Source organism: Megalobrama amblycephala, linkage group LG20, assembly GCF_018812025.1.
Source record: "Megalobrama amblycephala isolate DHTTF-2021 linkage group LG20, ASM1881202v1, whole genome shotgun sequence".
NCBI lineage: Eukaryota > Metazoa > Chordata > Actinopteri > Cypriniformes > Xenocyprididae > Megalobrama > Megalobrama amblycephala.
Window position 1 is genome coordinate 33,676,868 of NC_063063.1, and position 21,086 is coordinate 33,697,953.

Genomic DNA, 21,086 nt, shown 5'->3' on the forward strand with positions numbered 1-21,086 from the left:
AAAATTCTTTAAAAAAGTAACAAACAAATAAATAAATAAAATGTAGCAAGTGGTGCAGGCTTTATTTTGTTTTAGGTATTAACAATGTAATATATATGCACATAATATTAGCATAGCATTATATATTTATATTGTATACACTCATAGCATTTTACAGGAACATGAATAGAAATATATAAATATATATAAAAAATCAGGAACTTGGTTGCAAACTTGCGTGTGTAAATGTCTGTGATAAATGACAAAAAAAAGAGTAAATTCCTCTTTGCACACACTACTATAGCGAAGAAACAGCTTATGAATATTAATTAGTTCGCGCTGACGTTTTGATAAACGTCATGGAACGTCCAGTCATTAATATTCATTGTGCCAAAACCTGTTCTACAGAGATTCCTTAATTCGCGATCTGAGTAGCGCCCGCCCACCAGCGTCAGGTTTTTAGCCAATCAGTGAAGCCGCGCGGCACACTGTGTAATTAATATTAAACACTTCGTCATAGTATTACTGTAACGCTCGGACAGTAGAGAGTTAGTGAATGATGGGGGAGGGGCGTGATGAGGACGCGCTCGGGGACGCGCATCGGGAACTTCAGCCCCAGCTGAACAAGCGCAGAAAGTGAAGGATATTAAACCTGGACAGCAACAAACCCTGTGTGCGCTACAGTATGGTGAGTACAGCGATTCTAGATACAGAACGATATAGTTTATTATCATGTTTTATACAGATGAGATAAGTTATGAACTGTGACAGCGTCTCTTGTTGACATTGAAGCAGGTTTTTCCTCCTCAGGTTGTTTTGAAAGCGTAAATGTTTGGCTTTAAGCTTCTTTGGTTTATGATACAGAGAGGATATTTGGCGAGGAAATAACTTTAAATGTCCTTCATTTTTATCACCAGTCACTGTTATCATTTGTATCATTGTTTATCAGTTCAGTCATTATCAAGAGAGGTTTAAAGGTCTTTTCATGTCAGTTCTGTGACTGTTTACAATAAACAGCACAAACTTCCTTCTTCATTAGTTTAGCATTTAACTAGTCACTGATGACATCAGCTGTAAGATGAAGGGTTTCGTTTAACCCCTGATGTTCTTTTGGTCAATCGATCAAATCGATAGATCAGGGGATTTTAAACCTTGACACACCAATTGATTGGATGGATGTGGCTTGCTATTGGTGGATCTCATGTGAGTGACAGGTTGCCCCGCCCTCGCGCCAGTAAACGCGTCATCAGAGAAGAGATGTCGCTGCAAGAGGGAGGGGAAGTTATTTTAAGATTATGAGGAACATGAATTTAAAACAATGTGCACCAATAAATCAATACTGTAGTATTTTAATAAAAAGCAAGAGCCAATGAGGTTCATTCTGGTGTTACGCAGCATGTTTGAGCTTCTTCAAGAGTCCAATGAGGTTCATTCTCGTGTTACGCAGCATGTTTGAGCTTCTTCAAGAGTCAATGAGGTTCATTCTGGTGTTACGCAGCATGTTTGAGCTTCTTCAAGAACCAATGAGGTTCATTCTCGTGTTACGCAGCATGTTTGAGCTTCTTCAAGAGTCAATGAGGTTCATTCTGGTGTTACGCAGCACGTTTGAGCTTCTTCAAGAACCAATGAGGTTCATTCTCGTGTTACGCAGCATGTTTGAGCTTCTTCAAGAACCAATGAGGTTCATTCTCGTGTTACGCAGCACGTTTGAGCTTCTTCAAGAACCAATGAGGTTCATTCTCGTGTTACGCAGCACGTTTGAGCTTCTTCAAGAACCAATGAGGTTCATTCTCGTGTTACGCAGCACGTTTGAGCTTCTTCAAGAGTCCAATGAGGTTCATTCTGGTGTTACGCAGCACGTTTGAGCTTCTTCAAGAACCAATGAGGTTCATTCTCGTGTTACGCAGCACGTTTGAGCTTCTTCAAGAACCAATGAGGTTCATTCTCGTGTTACGCAGCATGTTTGAGCTTCTTCAAGAGCCAGTGAGGTTCATTCTCGTGTTACGCAGCACGTTTGAGCTTCTTCAAGAACCAATGAGGTTCATTCTCATGTTACGCAGCACGTTTGAGCTTCCGCAAGAGCCAATGAGGTTCATTCTCGTGTTACGCAGCACGTTTGAGCTTCCGCAAGAACCAATGAGGTTCGTTCTCGTGTTACGCAGCACGTTTGAGCTTCAAGAACCAATGAGGTTCATTCTCATGTTACGCAGCACGTTTGAGCTTCAAGAACCAATGAGGTTCATTCTCATGTTACGCAGCACGTTTGAGCTTCCGCAAGAACCAATGAGGTTCATTCTCGTGTTACGCAGCACGTTTGAGCTTTCTCAAGAACCAATGAGGTTCATTCTCATGTTACGCAGCACGTTTGAGCTTCCGCAAGAGCCAATGAGGTTCATTCTCGTGTTACGCAGCACGTTTGAGCTTTCAGCAAGAACCAATGAGGTTCGTTCTCGTGTTAACGCAGCACGTTTGAGCTTCAGCAAGAACCAATGAGGTTCATTCTCGTGTTACGCATCACGTTTGAGCTTCAGCAAGAACCAATGAGGTTCATTCTCGTGTTACGCATCATGTTTGAGCTTCAGCAAGAACCAATGAGGTTCGTTCTCGTGTTACGCAGCACGTTTGAGCTTCAGCAAGAACCAATGAGGTTCATTCTCGTGTTACGCATCATGTTTGAGCTTCAGCAAGAACCAATGAGGTTCATTCTCGTGTTACGCATCACGTTTGAGCTTCTTCAAGAACCAATGAGGTTCGTTCTTGTGTTACGCAGCACGTTTGAGCTTCAGCAAGAACCAATGAGGTTCATTCTCGTGTTACGCAGCACGTTTGAGCTTCAAGAACCAATGAGGTTCATTCTCATGTTACGCAGCACGTTTGAGCTTCCGCAAGAGCCAATGAGGTTCGTTCTCGCGTTACGCAGCACGTTTGAGCTTCCGCAAGAGCCAATGAGGTTCGTTCTCGTGTTACGCAGCACGTTTGAGCTTCAGCAAGAACCAATGAGGTTCGTTCTCGCGTTACGCAGCACGTTTGAGCTTCTTCAAGAGCCAATGAGGTTCATTCTCGTTACGCAGCACGTTTGAGCTTCCGCGAGAACCAATGAGGTTCATTCTCGTGTTAGCAGCACATTTTGAGCTTCGCAAGAACCAATGAGGTTCATTCTCGTGTTACGCAGCATGTTTGAGCTTCAGCAAGAACCAATGAGGTTCATTCTTGTGTTACGCAGCACATTTTGAGCTTCCGCAAGAACCAATGAGTTCTTCTCGTGTTACGCAGCACGTTTGAGCTTCCTCAAGAACCAATGAGGTTCATTCTCGTGTTACGCAGCATGTTTGAGCTTCCACAAGAGCCAATGAGGTTCATTCTCGTGTTACGCAGCACGTTTGAGCTTCCTCAAGAACCAATGAGGTTCATTCTTGTGTGTTACGCAGCACATTTTGAGCTTCCGCAAGAACCAATGAGGTTCATTCTCGTGTTACGCGGCACGTTTGAGCTTTCTCAAGAACCAATGAGGTTCATTCTTGTGTAACGCAGCACGTTTGAGCTTCCGCAAGAACCAATGAGGTTCGTTCTCGTGTTACGCAGCACGTTTGAGCTTCCGCAAGAACCAATGAGGTTCATTCTCGTGTTACGCATCATGTTTGAGCTTCAGCAAGAACCAATGAGGTTCGTTCTCGTGTTACGCAGCACGTTTGAGCTTCAGCAAGAACCAATGAGGTTCATTCTCGTGTTACGCATCATGTTTGAGCTTCAGCAAGAACCAATGAGGTTCATTCTCGTGTTACGCATCACGTTTGAGCTTCTTCAAGAACCAATGAGGTTCGTTCTTGTGTTACGCAGCACGTTTGAGCTTCAGCAAGAACCAATGAGGTTCATTCTCGTGTTACGCAGCACATTTTGAGCTTCCGCAAGAACCAATGAAGTTCATTCTCGTGTTACGCAGCACGTTTGAGCTTCCTCAAGAACCAATGAGGTTCATTCTGGTTACGCAGCACATTTTGACTTCCGCAGCATGAAGTTTTCTCGTGTTAGCTTCTTCCTCAAGAACCAATGAGGTTCGTTCTCGTGTTACGCAGCACGTTTGAGCTTCTTCAAGAACCAATGAGGTTCATTCTCGTGTTACGCAGCACGTTTGAGCTTCTTCAAGAACCAATGAGGTTCATTCTCGTGTTACGCAGCACGTTTGAGCTTCATCAAGAACCAATGAGGTTCATTCTTGTGTGTTACGCAGCACATTTTGAGCTTCCGCAAGAACCAATGAGGTTCATTCTCGTGTTACGCAGCACGTTTGAGCTTCAGCAAGAACCAATGGTTTGTTCGCAGCACGTTGCAGCAAGAACCAATGTCATTCTCGTGTTAGCAGGTTTGGTTGAGCTTTTGTTTATGTTCGCTGATCAATGTTTATATGTAAATAAAAGCCTAAATTCAATCTGTTCATCATTTAAAGCAATCGACTCTCTTCAGAAAATTTGGACTAAACCGCTCAATCCATATGGATTAGTTTTCCGATCGCTTTATGAACTTTTTGAAGTGTCAATGGAGGAAGAGAAATCTCTCTGATTTCATTAAAAATATCTTTAATTGTGTTCCGAAGATGAATGAAAGTCTTACGGGTGTGGAACAACATGAGGGTGAGTAATAAATGACAGAGATTTCATTTTTGGATGAACTAACCGTTTAATGATGCATTTTAAAACTTTTAAAGACAGACCTGCTGTGTTAATGGTTATGTGCTTTTGTTCAAGCCATTATCCTGCATTATTTCAACTTATTTTTAAAACAATTGTGTAACAGTAGAATTCTGGGTGAAAACCTACATTACACATGAATGAATATTGTGCTCCCTACTATATATAAATAAAAATAGTAGATGAACCAGCGGGAATTATTCTTTGGTCAACTCTTTTGACCAAACATCAGCGATGTTGCACAAATACATCTGCACGTACACGCGAGTTTAAAAGGTCGACGTGCCAAAATATGGTTCAGTCAAACATTTACTGCATGTATCTGGATCCCTCTAGTGACCCAGTGACCTCAAATCAGCTGCGTTTCACTGGGGCGAATCATTCTTTAATGAAGTCTGTTTGATTAGACAAAGTCCTTTGATTGCAGACGTTTCATATTCATTGATACATTCAATTTGCATCGGCGGCTCCGGAGGTCTTCATTCGTGAGCAACAGATGTCTGATAGTGGCATTACTGGATAAAGGTCTCTGTGTTAATTACTGGTTGTTTATTGTAGCGCTTCTGTATTTATCTGATTGCCGGGTGAGGAGTTGAATACGGAAAACCGCTCTGCCATAATCGCTCTCTCTCCTAATCCGAGCGATCTGGGTGTGACCTTCTGTTTCTCATTTAAGACCCTTAAACGAAGAGTGTTTGGACCGTAGGCCACATTCGCACAACGGTTCTGCATTTTATAACTGAACTGCGTTTTTTGCATGCTGTTTGAATGGAACTAGTCCGGTGACAATTAATTAAGATCTGACTAATGAATTTGCACCTCAGTTGGATTCGTTTAGGGAAGGGTTACAGGCCGATACTCAAGGCTGTCACGAAAATAGAAAAGATACTTGACTTTATTTGGTCTGCTGCTGTGAGGTTTTGTATGAACAGAACAGTTTGAGAGTCCGTAAATCCTGTTATCATTTCCAAACACTGAGCCATCAGTAATACAAACATTTATATGTGAACATGTTCAATTATTTATTTAAATTTGGCCGTGTGAGGGGAATTCGGTGTTTGTAATGTGAAATCTCTGCGCTGACGCACCTGAGGAATTCTGGCTCTACCTGTCGCTCTTGTGTTTGTGTGTAAGCGCTTAAAGTCCTGACTTAACAGATCAACATCCCTGAGCAAATTTGAGACCATTTCCTTATTGCTCAGGAAATTCTCATGAGTCGTTAAGGGTGATGCTTGTTTAGGCTTAGAGATTTTAGTTAAAGTGCCCCTATTATGCTATTTTAAAGTCTCCTACAATTGATTTACACTCATCCAAGATCAAAAACATTTTAATTCTCTCATAATATCCACTGCAGCATCAGCTCTTTTCTCTCAGTGTCTGAAACGCTTCGTTCAAAGATTCGGCCTCTCTAAACCCCGCCTCTCTGAGAGCTGCTCTGCTCTGATTGGTTTCAGCCTATTGTGATTGGTTGGAAACCAAATGCTCATTATCATATCTGAATCTCAGCACTTGTGAATACGAACAGGCATCAGTTCTACCGTATAAATCTTTGAAAATTTGCTTTGGCAGCAGAAAACAGCGTCTTCTCGACATGAACAACAAGAACCAAACTCTTCCAGTCTCAGATACAACTGCAGTGTTTGAGGGCGGGGCAAAGAGACGCTGTTCAGCCAATGAACACCATAGGCTTTATTTTCATCGCTGAACTCCATGTTCCAGCAGCGGCCGCAGTGTTTGAGCTCTTGTTTGAGGTTTGTAGGCGTTTACAGTGAAGCTCATGATGGTCAAACCCACATCCGCTGTTCCTCCAGTCTGTAAACAAACTCTCTCTCACACACACACACACACACACACATGCTCAGAGTGAAGTTTGATGACCTCATTTCCCGTGCAGCCACTTGTTGATGTTTTTGTCATCGGCCCTCTGGGAGCATCTCAAGGTTTCTCAGGGAAGAATGCGAGCGCGTGTGTTTGAGACAAAAAGCATAATAAAAAAATTTTGTGTGAGAAAATTTTGGGGTCCAGTGGCATTTTCATTTTACCACCAAATCTAAAAAACATCAAATAAATAAATAAAGATCTTAATGGTCCTAAAATAGGCTTCATTTTCAGTCATGTTCATGAAAGGCTGCTGTGAGACTCTTTCATCGAGTTTGTTCTGTAATCTATTAATATAATTGGATTATATCTGAACTGCACATAAATCAGGTGTGGCTTCCCATAACCCATAGTTCTCTGTAAACGCTATTAATACTCTCTCTATTTATAGAGCCGTCATTAGAGCAGAGGAAGACTTCTGTGTGAGTTAAAGGTCTCTGTTATGATTGAGATGGTTGAAGATTATTGAGTTTTAAAAACAAAATCCAACCGTTTAAGTCCTGGCTGTGACTGATGTGCCTTCTACAGTCATCCTTTACATCAAATTAGAGATGAAGTAGCCAAACATGATGTTTCTGTGATTATTTACTCATTTATTTTTAAATCTGTATGCTGTTATTTTAACCAGGTTCAGCAAATATGATCTTTTCAGGATTCTCTTCTGCTGCTTTCGTGGGTTAAATGTCAGTGATTTCTAAAGTAGGTCTGTTGTTGCCAGTGTTCCCAGTGAAAAGCTTGGCACAGCCGGGCACCGGGAGCGACCCGCAGCTGTCCGGATCTCTGTGTCCCGGCACAGAAACACATCCACACAAACTGGGCCGTGAATCATGATCGCAGGTTGAAGATTCAGAGCAGGGCTGCATATATCAATTCAGATTCACCTGTTCTGGATTCGAGCCTATAAAACAAAAAATGTAATTAAAATTTTTCTTTTTCCCATTTGGCAGATGCTTTTATCCAAATCAACTTGCATTGCATTCAATTATACATTGTTTTAAGTTCATGCAATTTTTCCCTTCATACAATCAAACCCATGCATTCTTTCATTAGTGATTGGCAACAGAAAATTTCGATTTGGGCCATAACAGTTTTGGAGGAATGAACTGATCATCTCTTCCTCTTTACTACTAGTTACAGCACCAAATAAACATGCATGAACATCAGAAGGAATGTTGAAATATTCAGAACAAATCATGTCTCCTGTAATCTGTGATTCAAACGTGGAAAGACGTCAGTAAAACAGCTTGAGAACGTAACTTCACATTTACCTCAGAAAAGCCATTCAATGACCATAAACTTGATTATCATTTTATTTTTCATTGTTGTCTTCATTATTTAATGTTGTTTGATTAAATCTGTAATAAAAACAATTGCATTTAAATGTTTAGATTTCAACAATGAATTGAAGTAGAAACATAATTATATGCCACACTGATTTTGGAGTCTCTAACTCAATCCCTCTAGCGCCACCAGCTGTCCAAAGTTGCACTCACATTTATGCTAATAACTTTTGAACTGTAAGGGCTTTTTTTTTTTTTTTTTTTTTTTTATTTATTTATTTTTAATAAATTTCTTGGCTCAAGACAATTCGATTGCACCCTATGACGTCAATTTCGGTTATGAAAATTTTTCTGCCATTTTTAATTTTCCGATTTCCGAAAATTGAACCAGATCATCTGTCGACAAAAAGTTATGGAATTCAAGTTGATTTGTCAAACAGTTGATTGGTTTTTCGGAAAACGCACAAACAAATTTTACGTAGCACTTGCGAAAATAGATGTACGGCTGTATCTCCTCAACGCTTTATCGTATTCAGACCAGACCTGGTCTATGTCATCACAAGCATGACCTGAGGTTACATGCTGCGATTCGGCAGCGCCACCTACTGGTCTGGAGAAACGAAAAATGGCTATTTTTGCATATAACTTCTAAACGGTTCATCCAAAAATCATAAAAGTGGCCTCATCAGATTCGGGGATATCCAATATCAGCCATTTTGAATTTTGTAGTAAAATGCTGTGTTTTAAAAATGAAAATGAAAACAGGCCCGTTCAGACCAAGAAAGATAACTATATTAGCGTCCACACCAGCGCATGATAACATTTCATTTATCATAAGTGCGTGCTACAGTTTTGTCGTCTGTTGCTTTAAATGCTCGAGCTCTTTAAAGTCAGAATCTGATTGGCGTATGAAAGTGATCCCAGTGATATCATTCCTCCGTGTCATTATCAGTGCAGTTGTTGCATGGATTTACTATTCTCATAGAATTAGAACGATTATTAAAACTCTTTCTGGTTGTTGAGTTGTCTTTTTCTTGAGCATCACATGAATGATGAAAAAACAGACGGAGATGTGTGTGGATGAACGTTGACTAAAGGTGTGTGTGTTTTGGCGCTGATCCTGAATATATTTTCTTGTCTCGTTCTGTTCTGGTCGCTTCGCTCTGCCTGTAGAACCAGTTTAACTGTGTCCAGCGTGACCCATTTACAGGACCTGAGAGAGACACACACGGCACGCTGTAGCCTACTTACACTAGCCTATATATACACCAGCACAGCACACTCATTCAAAACTTTCCTCTGGAAGTGTAATAATGTATTTAATGTGTGTTTGCATTCACGGCTTCATTTGTCACTGTCGCTCTCTGTGTGTTTACAGTTAGCATCGCTCATACTGATCTGAACACAAAATCAACTAATTGGTTGTAATTATCTGGTTTTGGGTTCACCTGATGTGTTTCAACATACGATGCATTCACGTCTAGACTGTGATGAACTCAGATGATCTGTGTGTGAATCAGAGTATAAAGATTTTCCACGCTGAGATGTATTTGTGATGCGCCTGAGGTTTAATCGCACAGATCTGTGGATCGGGGCCGGCCCAGAATACTTTACAAGGATGCAAAATTAGCTCTTCTAAAAACTGAATCAGGCAGCTTCCAGTTTACGCCTGCTATTAACATCCATCTCAGCATTAAATACGGGTGCAGACGAGGCCCAAAACATTGTGATCTGATCCACATCTGGAGGTGTTCGGAAACGCACGTTTGTAGTTTTAATGCTAATGCAACCTTCATTGCACTTTTGCATAATGATAATATTATAATTGTGTGTTTGGGACATGTTTTTGTAATCAGGCTCTCAAAAATGTGTGTTTAGGTTTATCAGCCAATATATCGATTATCAGCTTTCAAATATAAACATTTATCGTTATCGGCCAAAATTTTCATATCGGTGCATCCCTAATTTAGTCACATCATTAGTCCAGTCAGCTTTATTTTACAGACTGTTTCAAATCAGCTTCACAGTAATAAAACAGGAAAATAACAGTGTCAATGTTGCAAAATTAATAAATTCAGCTGTAAAGAAGCTCTACAGAAGACAATAATTAAGTTCAGTGTTGATTCGGTTCAGTTGGATAGTGTCATTTTGCAGCTCAATTCAGTTTATTTTGTGTCAGTGCAATCAAATCAATAATATTACTGAATGTTAAGTGTCTTTTTAAACAGGATAGTGAACATTTTCACACTTAAACATCTTTAAAAGATATTTTTACTACCCCATAAAATATTTTAGATCTTGGCTCATATAGGAAAATATATATTCATTATAAAAATTACCGATGGTGTTTTAAGATTTGATTAATTTCCCTGACATTCCAGATCTTAAAATAAGAAAAAAAATTTTGCAGCTTATTTTAAAGCTTGGTTTTGTCTTTGTTTTATGTCATAGTTGAGAACCACTGAAACTTTGTAGTGTGTATGTGGCCTAAAAGAGATGAAACTATGAGCCCGAGTCACGTTGTTGTGTTTAATCGCTCTGTAGCGTTGTCAGTATTGCTTAATCGTGCAATATTCCCATAACACACCATGAGTACTGATGTAACGAAGACAAGAATTAAGAAACTGAAGGACGGAGAGGGAGGGAGAGACAGAGAGAAAGAGCGTGAGCGCTTGAAGGGGTTTGAGAACATTTCACACGTGCAGCGGAGAAATGAGTTTCCCTCAGGGACACACACACACACACACACACACACTGAGACAGAGGGAGACTGAAGTACTTCAGCTAGAGAAAGTGAAGCGGACTGACGGACACACGGCTTCATCAGTATCAGTGTCACAGAATCGGACGACATGCAGGATTTAACATCAGGTATGTGACCAACAGAGAACTGTGTGTGTGTTGAAACAATGTTTGACTTCAATCTTAAAACCATTTTCTCCCTAAAGAGACTCTCATTGCTCGGAGACTAAACAAAGTTTCGACTTTTCTTCTCCTAATATTCCTCAGGAGAAATTAATCAGGTTCAAATGAGTCATAGTAGGGGTGATTTTTCCATTCCACTGCGCTATTTTTCCATTGTTTTTCAATGTAAACATGCACTAGATGGACGCGTTTGACCGTTGCATGACGCAGCGTTCTAAAAATGTGGCGCTCAGGTTAAAATACGTTCAACTTTTGTTTCAAGACCTCAAATTATTAACTGCAATATCCAGTTCCGTGTGAACCGTAGAGTATAGAGCTGTGAAATCTCTGAGTTTTGATTGCAGACTTTGGAGACTCTTGGCAAATCTGAGAATCTCCAGAGAAACGGGTCAACATGTGGCAACATTTACAACACGTTGTACTTCCGTAATGCGACGAACTTCCGTGTGAATCGGGATGCTTGAAGAGAAAAAAAAGGAAATGACATTTTGATGTCATGTGACTTTAAGCAAGCAAATACCTTATTGTTCTCTATTTAATCTCATTGTTGTCTCTGAGAAAATGTCAGATTTGTCAGAGAAAGGTAGGAGGCAGCAAATGCTGAAAGGCTTTTTCACTCAAGTCACGCTGTTTTGTTGTGTTTCCTGCTTCAGACAGAGGTTTAGTGTCACAGAACTCTGAATACGACACCATAATGTTTACTCGTAAGCCGTGTGTTGTATGCTGAAGATGATCAGCGTAGCTCTGTGAGACCGAGACGTGTATTTAATGTCATTCAGGAAGAGATCGGTATCGGTGATCCTATGGTGCATTTGGACGACTCAAACACTGACCTCAGTTCAGCTCATGAAACATGAACCACTTCAGGCAGTCAGTGGTTCATTATATTTACATTTATTCATTTATGCAAAGTCACTTACAAATGTTGTACAACACAAGCAATTATTCATAGTGCACAATGGCAAGACTGAAGAATAAATGAGCAATATTGTATGAGGTTGTATATCAGCACGGCTGTGATTTGGCCGTAGGTAATCATTCACAGCGTGCTGATATAGAGACATATCGCACGGCTACGAGTGTGATATTGCATTTATACAACAGTTTGACGGCACGAGTGTGTAAATAAATAAGAACAACAATGAAGTGTCTTTGAAAACCCTCTTTTGTGCAGAACTACTTCAAATCTCAAGTTTCAGAGTTGAGCCCAAGCCTCCTTTACTAATTATAAAACGTCATTTTAAAACTAGTAACGAAGGAACGAGTCACTTCATTGAAGCGTTGTTTTATTGTATTATGAGAGATCAACTAAACGAGTGTATTACCTGCATCTGATATAGCAATCATTCTTCAGATCGATGTCCATTATATTACATCCATTAGAAAAATTCAGTTTAGCGATATCTTTGTCCTTTTAAAAGTTAAGGGGATTTCCTACAGTGCTAAAACAACTTCCTTGTTCTGACTCACTTTTAAAGTTACATTATTACACCATCTAATGGTGTAATAATGTAACTTTCACTGATACTATTGACAGACCTTTTCTCAATACCAAATACGACATATTATTTATATGAAATAATATTTATTGAACAACAATATTTAAATTAACAACAATAGCCATTATAAAAGACAAATGCAAGCAAATGATAAACACAATCAAATTAATAAAAAACACGAGCAAACAATTCAGTCAAATGTACAAAAGTAGCGCTCTAGTACAGGATTGAAGTTAAATATAACCTAAATGTAAAGTTATGAAACTTACTTTTCCTCTTAACCCAAATCGATTTGCTCTGGAACAAGTAATCGATTAATAAGACCAAAGATTGACCATTTGATATACCCCAAATGAATTATATCTCATTTAATCACTATCTACATAAGAGCCAGTGGCAAATGAAGGACTGACTGAGATGAAGCTGTTCTCTGTGGGTACATGAGCGCTGAATGACCTGGAGATCGCATCTGCGAAAGCGTAAAAACAAATTGTAAAATAGTCACTATGTTTATATATGAGTCACATATTTGAGGTCTAAATAACTAGGTTCTTGCCCAAAAATCTCTTAAAACTACACTGTGAAATAACAACAGTAGTATTTATAAAAATATGGTGGATTTGCTTGACTGCCACGAGCTGTGATATAAACGGAGAAACCGTTCCAGTGCTGATACTGGGGGATATCGCACGGCTCTCAGCCAATCAGAGAACCATAAAAAAAACTGTTGTATAAACTAGATTAGTACACAAACAGAAGGGAAATGAACCTTTTTGTGTTTTTGTTTATGGTTGTGGTTAATTGTAATGATCTCAGCCGATCATGTGGAGGTTTGAATCTCATTCCACCACAGAGGATCAGAGGCGGTGAAGGGTCTGGAAAGTGACTTTGTGCCTCATTGTGAAAGAACAAACGGCTGTAAGAATGTTCTGAAGATCAAAGCCTTGAATTTGATGCTTGAAGTTCATGTGGAAGCGGCTGTAAGTGACGAAGTTGGTGAGACACATTTTTAAATGTGGGAGGAGACGGCAGCAATTCCAGACTTAGATTGAACCATTTAATGAGTCATGTTTGTGAATGATTCATAATAATTCACATTATTATAACAAATGTTTGTCTTCATGATCTTTTCAATTTGCTCCACCTCTGCCAATGTCTTCGTAGTCAGCGCAGACTATTGGTTAAAGGGTTGGTTAAAGGTTAAATGTGTAATTTCTGCTCCACCAAAGGAATCATAATCAGTTTGAACGGCCCAACCTGGACAGACTCAACTAATGACCTGAGTTTGGGATGGATCTTCCCATCTAGCTTTGTATGAAGTGTTTGAAACTTGTCTAACCAGTTTGAAAAGTCATTCTGCCATTCTGAAATACAGAAGTACAACCCGCCGTTTCTCCTTGACAGATGTTATGAACGGTTAGGACAGATTTAATCAGCTTTAGCGCTCGTATTGTTTTAAACTGTTGAGGCAGATCAAACTGGGATTCTTTAATCTAATCTAGATTAATCCCATATGCTGAGCGCAAGTGAGTTAGTGCTCATGATGAACCCAGACCAGCAGGACTGTTATATTGACCACACTGACCAGTCAAGATCACATAGGGAAGTAAACCAGCCGATACGCTCCACCTCCATTAATGCGCCCAATAACTTGTGTCTCATCTATGTGCAGGTTTTCTGAGCTCCTGTGTCATCAGCGATGGCGCTGGTCCAGTCTCTCCCCGTGTCCATTGACCATCCAGGACCAGGCCTGGACCCTCGCCTCCATCCGAACTCACCTCCTCTATTGGGAGCGATGGGTGCCGTCAGCAGCATGAAGCCGACCCACATAACTTATCCCGACCGAGCCAACATAGAGGTCAGTACCAACTTCCGCAAGGGCACGCTGGGCTCTGGGCGACTGCTGTCCGACGCCTCGCAGGACTTTCAGGCTGGAAGTCGAACTCCGTCCAGCAAGAGAAGGGGCATCGTTGGCAGAGCGAAAGGCTTCGGGACACGTTCATATTCCCATGAGGACTTGATAAGGGACTGGAATGATAATCATTTGGATGTGGGAATGGCTGGTGTGGATGGGCCTCCGAAACTGGTTCCTGTGTCTGGACAGTTAGAAAGGGTGAGTACAGGATTAGGGATTAATAAAATGATCCTGTTCCCCTCTATACTCTCCTGTCACTACCTGTCTGTCCTAAACTGCCCTAAATAATTTAATAACACTGTTAAAATGTAATCTTTAACTGCCTTTAAGTCTTTTAAGTCTTTAAAAACACAAATTATTTAATAACAGTGTTAAATGTAATCTTTAGTGAATCTCAAAATGAATATCAGTGTTATTTGTACTGTATTGTGCTGCCTACATTTTTAAATGACTTTTTATTGCTTACTTTATTATTTTTTATTTCCTATATTAATTAACATTTTTAATGCTTTATTTTTAAATTAAGACAAAATAGTAAAGAAATTCAATGTCACCCATTTACTAGTAATCAGTCAAATGAAAATTGTTAGCCTATGTTAGCTCAAGGCCTGAAGCCTAACCTTATCAAGGTCTTTTGTTATACCAAAAATCTGACTGGCTGCTAGTAATATTGCTCCAGGACAAAGTTGATCTAGGCACATGATACTTGGCAAAAATTGAGAATCATCCAGTAGATCCATCACGTCACTAAAAGCTGAGCCACATGTATTTTTATCATTACAAGTTATACGCTGAGGTTTCTCATGATTTCTCATGATTTCTCATTCTGTTTTCTCCCAGAACATTCAGCAGGCCATAATCAGACCCACTGCCTTCAAACCTGTCATTCCCAAGAACCGGAACGCCGTGCAGTACTTGTCTCCGCGGCTCGGCGCCGGTCTCTCAGGAAGCCAAGGAAACCTATGCTTGTTTTCTCCAGAAGATGAAGACATCACGCCCGTAACGATGGAGCGACGCAGTTCTTACAGCGGCGCTCGCAACGGTTTGTTCAGTCAGTCTTTTACCATGACGGACACGGCACGCAACTCCTTAACAAACCTCCCGGCGTACAATGGCCCCGTGTATAACCAAAGCGAGGTGACCAAACATCACGGACACTCGAACTCAGACAGCGGACGCTCCTCGTCCAGTAAGAGCACGGGTTCTCTGGGCGGCCGCTGTCAGCTGCTGTCGGACATGGGCTCCGGCAGACCGTCGCCTCCACCCATTGAGGCCTACGAGGCCATCGTGAGAGACCTGGAGGAGAAACTGAGGGAGAGAGACCAGGAGCTTCAGCAGCTCAGGGAAAACCTGGATGAGAACGAAGCGGCGATCTGTCAGGTGTGTGCGATTTCATCTCTACTGAGAGTGATGATGGTAGGAAACCAGGAGAATATCTCTTTTAGGACCATTTCATGAAAATGAATCTCAGCCGTCAGGAAATTAATTAGTTTACCATGAAGGCAATGTATACATTACTGAGCCCCACACATGACATGCAGAAAAAAAAAAATTGTAGGCTAAATCGTGCGCACGCATGATTTACTAATTCGTTCCCTCGATTTGCAAAATCATGCGTACAATTTAGAAATCGAGGGAACAAATTAGTAAATCATGCACATGATTTATAAATCAAGGGAACGAATTAGTAAATGGTGCGCACTATTTAGTAAATTGAGGGAATGAATCAGTAAATCATGTGCACTATTTAGTAAATCGAGGGAATGAATCAGTAAATCATGTGCACTATTTAGTAAATTGAGGGAATGAATCAGTAAATCATGTGCACTATTTAGTAAATCGAGGGAATGAATCAGTAAATCATGTGCACTATTTAGTAAATTGAGGGAATGAATCAGTAAATCATGCACACGATTTATAAATCGAGGGAACGAATCAGTAAATCATGTGCACTATTTAATAAATCGAGGGAACGAATCAGTAAATCATGCACTATTTAGTAAATCAAGGGAACAAATCAATAAATCGTGCACTATTTAGTAAATCGAGGGAATGAATCAGTAAATCATGCACACGATTTATAAATCGAGGGAACGAATCAGTAAATCGTGCACTATTTAGTAAATCGAGGGAATGAATCAGTAAATCATGCACTATTTAGTAAATTGAGGGAATGAATCAGTAAATCATGCACACGATTTATAAATCGAGGGAACGAATCAGTAAATCATGTGCACTATTTAATAAATCGAGGGAACGAATCAGTAAATCATGCACTATTTAGTAAATCAAGGGAACGAATCAATAAATCGTGCACTATTTAGTAAATCGAGGGAATGAATCAGTAAATCATGCACACGATTTATAAATCGAGGGAACGAATCAGTAAATCGTGCACTATTTAGTAAAACGAGGGAATGAATCAGTAAATCATGCGCACCATTTAGTAAATCGAGGGAATGAATCAGTAAATCGTGCACTATTTAGTAAATTGAGGGAATGAATCAGTAAATCATGCGCACCATTTAGTAAATCGAGGGAATGAATCAGTAAATCGTGCACTATTTAGTAAATTGAGGGAATGAATCAGTACATCATGCGCACTATTTAGTAAATTGAGGGAATGAATCAGTACATCATGCGCACTATTTAGTAAATCGAGGGAATGAATCAGTAAATCATGCACACGATTTATAAATGGAGGGAATGAATCAGTAAATCGTGCACTATTTAGTAAAATGAGGGAATGAATCAGTAAATCGTGCACTATTTAGTAAATTGAGGGAATGAATCAGTAAATCATGCGCACCATTTAGTAAATTGAGGGAATGAATCAGTAAATCGTGCACTATTTAGTAAATCAAGGGAACGAATCAGTAAATCGTGCACTATTTAGTAAATTGAGGGAATGAATCAGTACATCATGCGCACTATTTAGTAAATCGAGGGAATGAATCAGTAAATCATGCACACGATTTATAAATTGAGGGAATGAATCAGTAAATCGTGCACTATTTAGTAAATTGAGGGAATGAATCAGTAAATCATGCGCACCATTTAGTAAATCGAGGGAATGAATCAGTAAATCGTCCACTATTTAGTAAATCAAGGGAACGAATCAGTAAATCGTGCACTATTTAGTAAATCGAGGGAATGAATCAGTAAATCATGCACACGATTTATAAATTGAGGGAATGAATCAGTAAATCATGCGCACCATTTAGTAAATCGAGGGAATGAATCAGTAAATCGTCCACTATTTAGTAAATCAAGGGAACGAATCAGTAAATCGTGCACTATTTAGTAAATCGAGGGAATGAATCAGTAAATCATGCACACGATTTATAAATTGAGGGAATGAATCAGTAAATCATGCGCACCATTTAGTAAATCGAGGGAATGAATCAGTAAATCGTCCACTATTTAGTAAATCAAGGGAACGAATCAGTAAATCATGCACACGATTTATAAATTGAGGGAATGAATCAGTAAATCATCTGCACTATTTAGTAAATCGAGGGAATGAATCAGTAAAGAGTACACACTATTTAGTAAACTGAGGGAACGAATTAGTAAATCATGCACACAATTTATAAATCAAGGGAATGAAATTTGTGGTTCCAACTTTAAGAGAATACAGAGTACACAACACAACTATAACGATAACAACACACAGGAATGATATCATTGGAATCACTTTCAGAGTGATTTTTTTTCAGTTGATGAACAATAAAAACATTGACAGCCAATCAGAATCCACCGATTTAAAGCGCTCCAGCATTTAAAGCGACAGACGACAAAACTGCAGTGCGCACTTAACGCTATCATCCGTTTGTGTGGATGCTAATATAGTTATAATTTTTGGTGTTAATGGGCCTTAAACATACACACTCAAATTGAACACTAGTTTCTTAACAGATTATATGCTTGTGTGTGTGTTCATGCAGGTGTACGAGGAGAGACAGAAGCGCACAGAGCTGGAGATGGAGGAGTTCAGACAGACCTGTGCGGCTAAAATGCAGAAGGCGTCTCAAAAATCGCAGCGAGAGCAGCAGTTGCTGCAGCTCCAGGTGTTTCAGCTGCAGCAGGAGAAGAAGAAGCTGCAGGAGGACATGACGCAGCTCCTGCAGGAGCGACAGAGGCTCGAGGAGCGCTGCGCCTCCTTCGAACGAGAGCACACCCAACTGGGCCCCAGACTGGAGGAGACCAAATGGGAGGTGAGTTGTCGAATGTTGTTGTCATGCCGTCATTTTACGCCGGACTGCTTCACAAACGAGGGTCAATTCAACACAAAAGATGAACATGACGGCACATGCTAGTGGATGAGTTGAATCAACTCCACAGCAACTACATCAATTTATCCACTAACCATTCAGAAACGCCTAAAAGTTGTAACTTCTTCCTGAGTCTCTCCATCAGTGTCGACTCCGGTTTGAACAATGTAAGGCTGAACACCGTCGTCATTTTGGCTGCGTGAGATTCTCCAGCTTTGTTGTTGTTGAGCTGTTAAAGCTCCGCCCTCTTCTGGAAAGGGGGGCGGGAGCAGCAGCTCATTTGCATTTAAAGGGACACACACAAAAACGGCGTGTTTTTGCTCACACCCAAATATTTGACAAGCTATAATAAATGATCTGTGGGGGATTTTGAGCTGAAACTTCACAGACTCATTCTGGAGACACCAGAGACTTTATCTTGTGAAAAGGGGCATTATAGATCCTCTTTAAAATGATAGTTTGTTATACTATTTAAGATGTTTTATGACATTTAATGACCTGAATTTTGTCTCACGCCGCTGTACCCTTCAGGTATGCCAGAAGTCTGGTGAGATTTCCTTGCTGAAGCAGCAGCTGAAGGACCTGCAGGCCGATCTGGCGCAGCGCGTTGGTGAGCTGGTGACGCTGCGCGGGCAGCTGAGGGAGGTTCGTGCGGAGCTGCAGACGAGCCAGAGTCAGCTGCAGGAGGCGCACACGGCCTCACGCACACGAACCCTGGAGCTCGAGGTCTGCGAGAACGAACTGCAGCGGCGCAAGAGCGAAAGCGAGCTGCTCAGAGAGAAAATGAGCCGCCTGGAAGAGGAGTCGTCTCGCCTGCGGGAGGCTCTGAGCGCCTCCTCCGCCGAGGATCAGCGGCTGGCCAACGAAAGCGAGGAGCTGAAAGGCTCCAAGCAGCAGATGGACAGGCTGAAGGCGGAGCTCGCTTACGAACGCCAGCATTCGTCCGATCGGGCCGCTGCGTTCGAGAGCGAGAGAAAGAGCTGGGAAGAGGAGAAAGAGAAAGTGATTCGATACCAGAAACAGTTACAGCAGAACTACGTGCAGATGTACAAAAGAAACCGCGATCTGGAGCGATCGCTCCGTGAACTCAGCCTCGAGCTGGAGTCCAGAGATCAGGACGACGAGAGCAGCGGAAATGAAGTCACCTTCGACGACATCGCTGCAACCGAGATCTGAAATCATCTTCATCACATGGTTTGAGGAACATGTAATGGGAAATTGTCACTCTAAAACTAGGTATTCGTCTACTGCCGCACTCATTTCACAGATGTGCTCTGCATAAAATGCAAAAAACTCAAAAACTGTGCACAGCATAAGCTTGTTTGTTACAGTTTGTTACATAATTTATGTGGCCTAATAATTGGTGCAACTACATTTAATTGACTCTGTGTCAATTATTTTTAGGCACATGTGGCACACAGTATGTATGGAAGCTTGTTTCTGCCATGAAATAATATAAAAGGTAATTGCGATTTTTTTATTTTTTTTTTCTCACAATTCAGAATTGTGAGTCAGAATTGAGTTTATATCTTGCAATTCTGAATTTTTTTCTCAGAATTGCAAGATATAAAGTCAGAATTGTGGGATAAAAAGTCAGAATTGCAAATTTTTTAAGTCAGAATTGCAAGTTTATATTTTGCAATTGCGAGAAAAAGTCAGAATTGCGACTATCTTGCTATTTTGACTTTATAACATGTAATTCTGACTTTATCACAATTCTCACTTTATAATTCGCAGTTGTGAGAAAAAGTCAGAATTGCGAGTTTTAAAGTCAGAATTGCAAGTTTATATTTCGCAATTGCGAGAAAAAAAGTCAGAATTGCAAGAAAAAAAGTCAGAATTGCGACTATATCTTGCTATTTTGACCTTATAACATGCAATTCTGACTTTATAACAATTCTCACTTTATAATTCGCAGTTGTGAGAAAAAGTCAGAATTGCAAGTTTATATTTCGCAATTGCGAGAAAAAAAGTCAGAATTGCGAGAAAAAAAGTCAGAATTGCGACTATATCTTGCTATTTTGACCTTATAACATGCAATTCTGACTTTATAACACAATTCTCACTTTATAATTCGCAGTTGTGAGAAAAAGTCAGCAATTGCGAGATTTAAAGTCAGAATTGCAAGTTTATATTTCGCAATTGCGAGAAAAAAAGTCAGAATTGCAAGAAAAAAAGTCAGAATTGCGACTATATCTTGCTATTTTGACTTTATAACATGCAATTCTGACTTTATCACACAATTCTCACTTTCTAATTCACAATTGCGAGAAAAAAAAGTCAGAATTGCAAGAAAAAAAGTCAGAATTACGACTATATCTTGCTATTTTGACTTTATAACATGCAATTCTGACTTTATCACACAATTCTCAGTTTATAATTCACAGTTGTGACTAAAAAAGTCAGAATTGCGAGTTTATATTTCGCAGTTGCGAGAAAAAAAGTCAGAATTGCGACTATATCTTGCTATTTTGACTTTATAACATGCAATTCTGACTTTATCACACAATTCTCAGTTTATAATTCACAGTTGTGACTAAAAAAGTCAGAATTGCAAGTTTATATTTCGCAGTTGCGAGAAAAAAAGTCAGAATTGCGACTATATCTTGCTATTTTGACTTTATAACACACAATTCTGACTTTATAATTCG

At 40.1% G+C, this 21,086-nt stretch overlaps 2 protein-coding genes across 6 annotated transcripts in view; one reads left to right on the forward strand and one right to left on the reverse strand.

The window, feature by feature from the left end:
• Positions 1-238: 238 nt before the first annotated feature.
• lzts2b (leucine zipper, putative tumor suppressor 2b) lies at positions 239-19,982 on the forward strand. 2 transcript variants are annotated; one of them, XM_048170255.1, is made up of 5 exons: positions 239-667; positions 13,919-14,359; positions 15,002-15,541; positions 18,109-18,378; positions 18,967-19,982. In XM_048170255.1, the coding sequence occupies exons 2-5, from the start codon at positions 13,946-13,948 to the stop codon at positions 19,609-19,611; spliced, it is 1,869 nt and encodes a 622-aa protein (XP_048026212.1). In that variant the 5' UTR covers positions 239-667; positions 13,919-13,945; the 3' UTR covers positions 19,612-19,982. The 2 variants fall into 2 exon arrangements, with proteins under 2 accessions (XP_048026212.1, XP_048026213.1); XM_048170256.1 differs by lacking the exon at positions 239-667 and adding an exon at positions 8,181-10,693.
• Positions 7,121-21,086, reverse strand: part of pdzd7b (PDZ domain containing 7b) — a 35,620-nt gene continuing 21,654 nt past the window's right edge. For 3 of the 4 annotated variants that reach the window (XM_048170254.1, XM_048170250.1, XM_048170252.1), the window contains exon 17: positions 7,121-7,440. The gene's annotated coding sequence lies outside the window, so the exon portion shown is untranslated. Of the gene's footprint in view, positions 7,441-14,207; positions 14,343-21,086 lie in introns of those variants that run through there. The other variant, XM_048170251.1, reaches the window with a different exon arrangement.

What these genes read in the sequence shown, in the direction of transcription:
- lzts2b (XM_048170255.1), top strand. Translation starts at nt 13,946, where the DNA reads ATGGCGCTGGTCCAGTCTCTCCCCGTGTCCATTGACCATCCAGGACCA. An exon ending in TGTCTGGACAGTTAGAAAGG is followed by an intron (nt 14,360 to 15,001) that starts GTGAGTACAGGA and finishes GTTTTCTCCCAG; the next exon opens with AACATTCAGCAGGCCATAAT. An exon ending in ACGAAGCGGCGATCTGTCAG is followed by an intron (nt 15,542 to 18,108) that starts GTGTGTGCGATT and finishes GTGTTCATGCAG; the next exon opens with GTGTACGAGGAGAGACAGAA.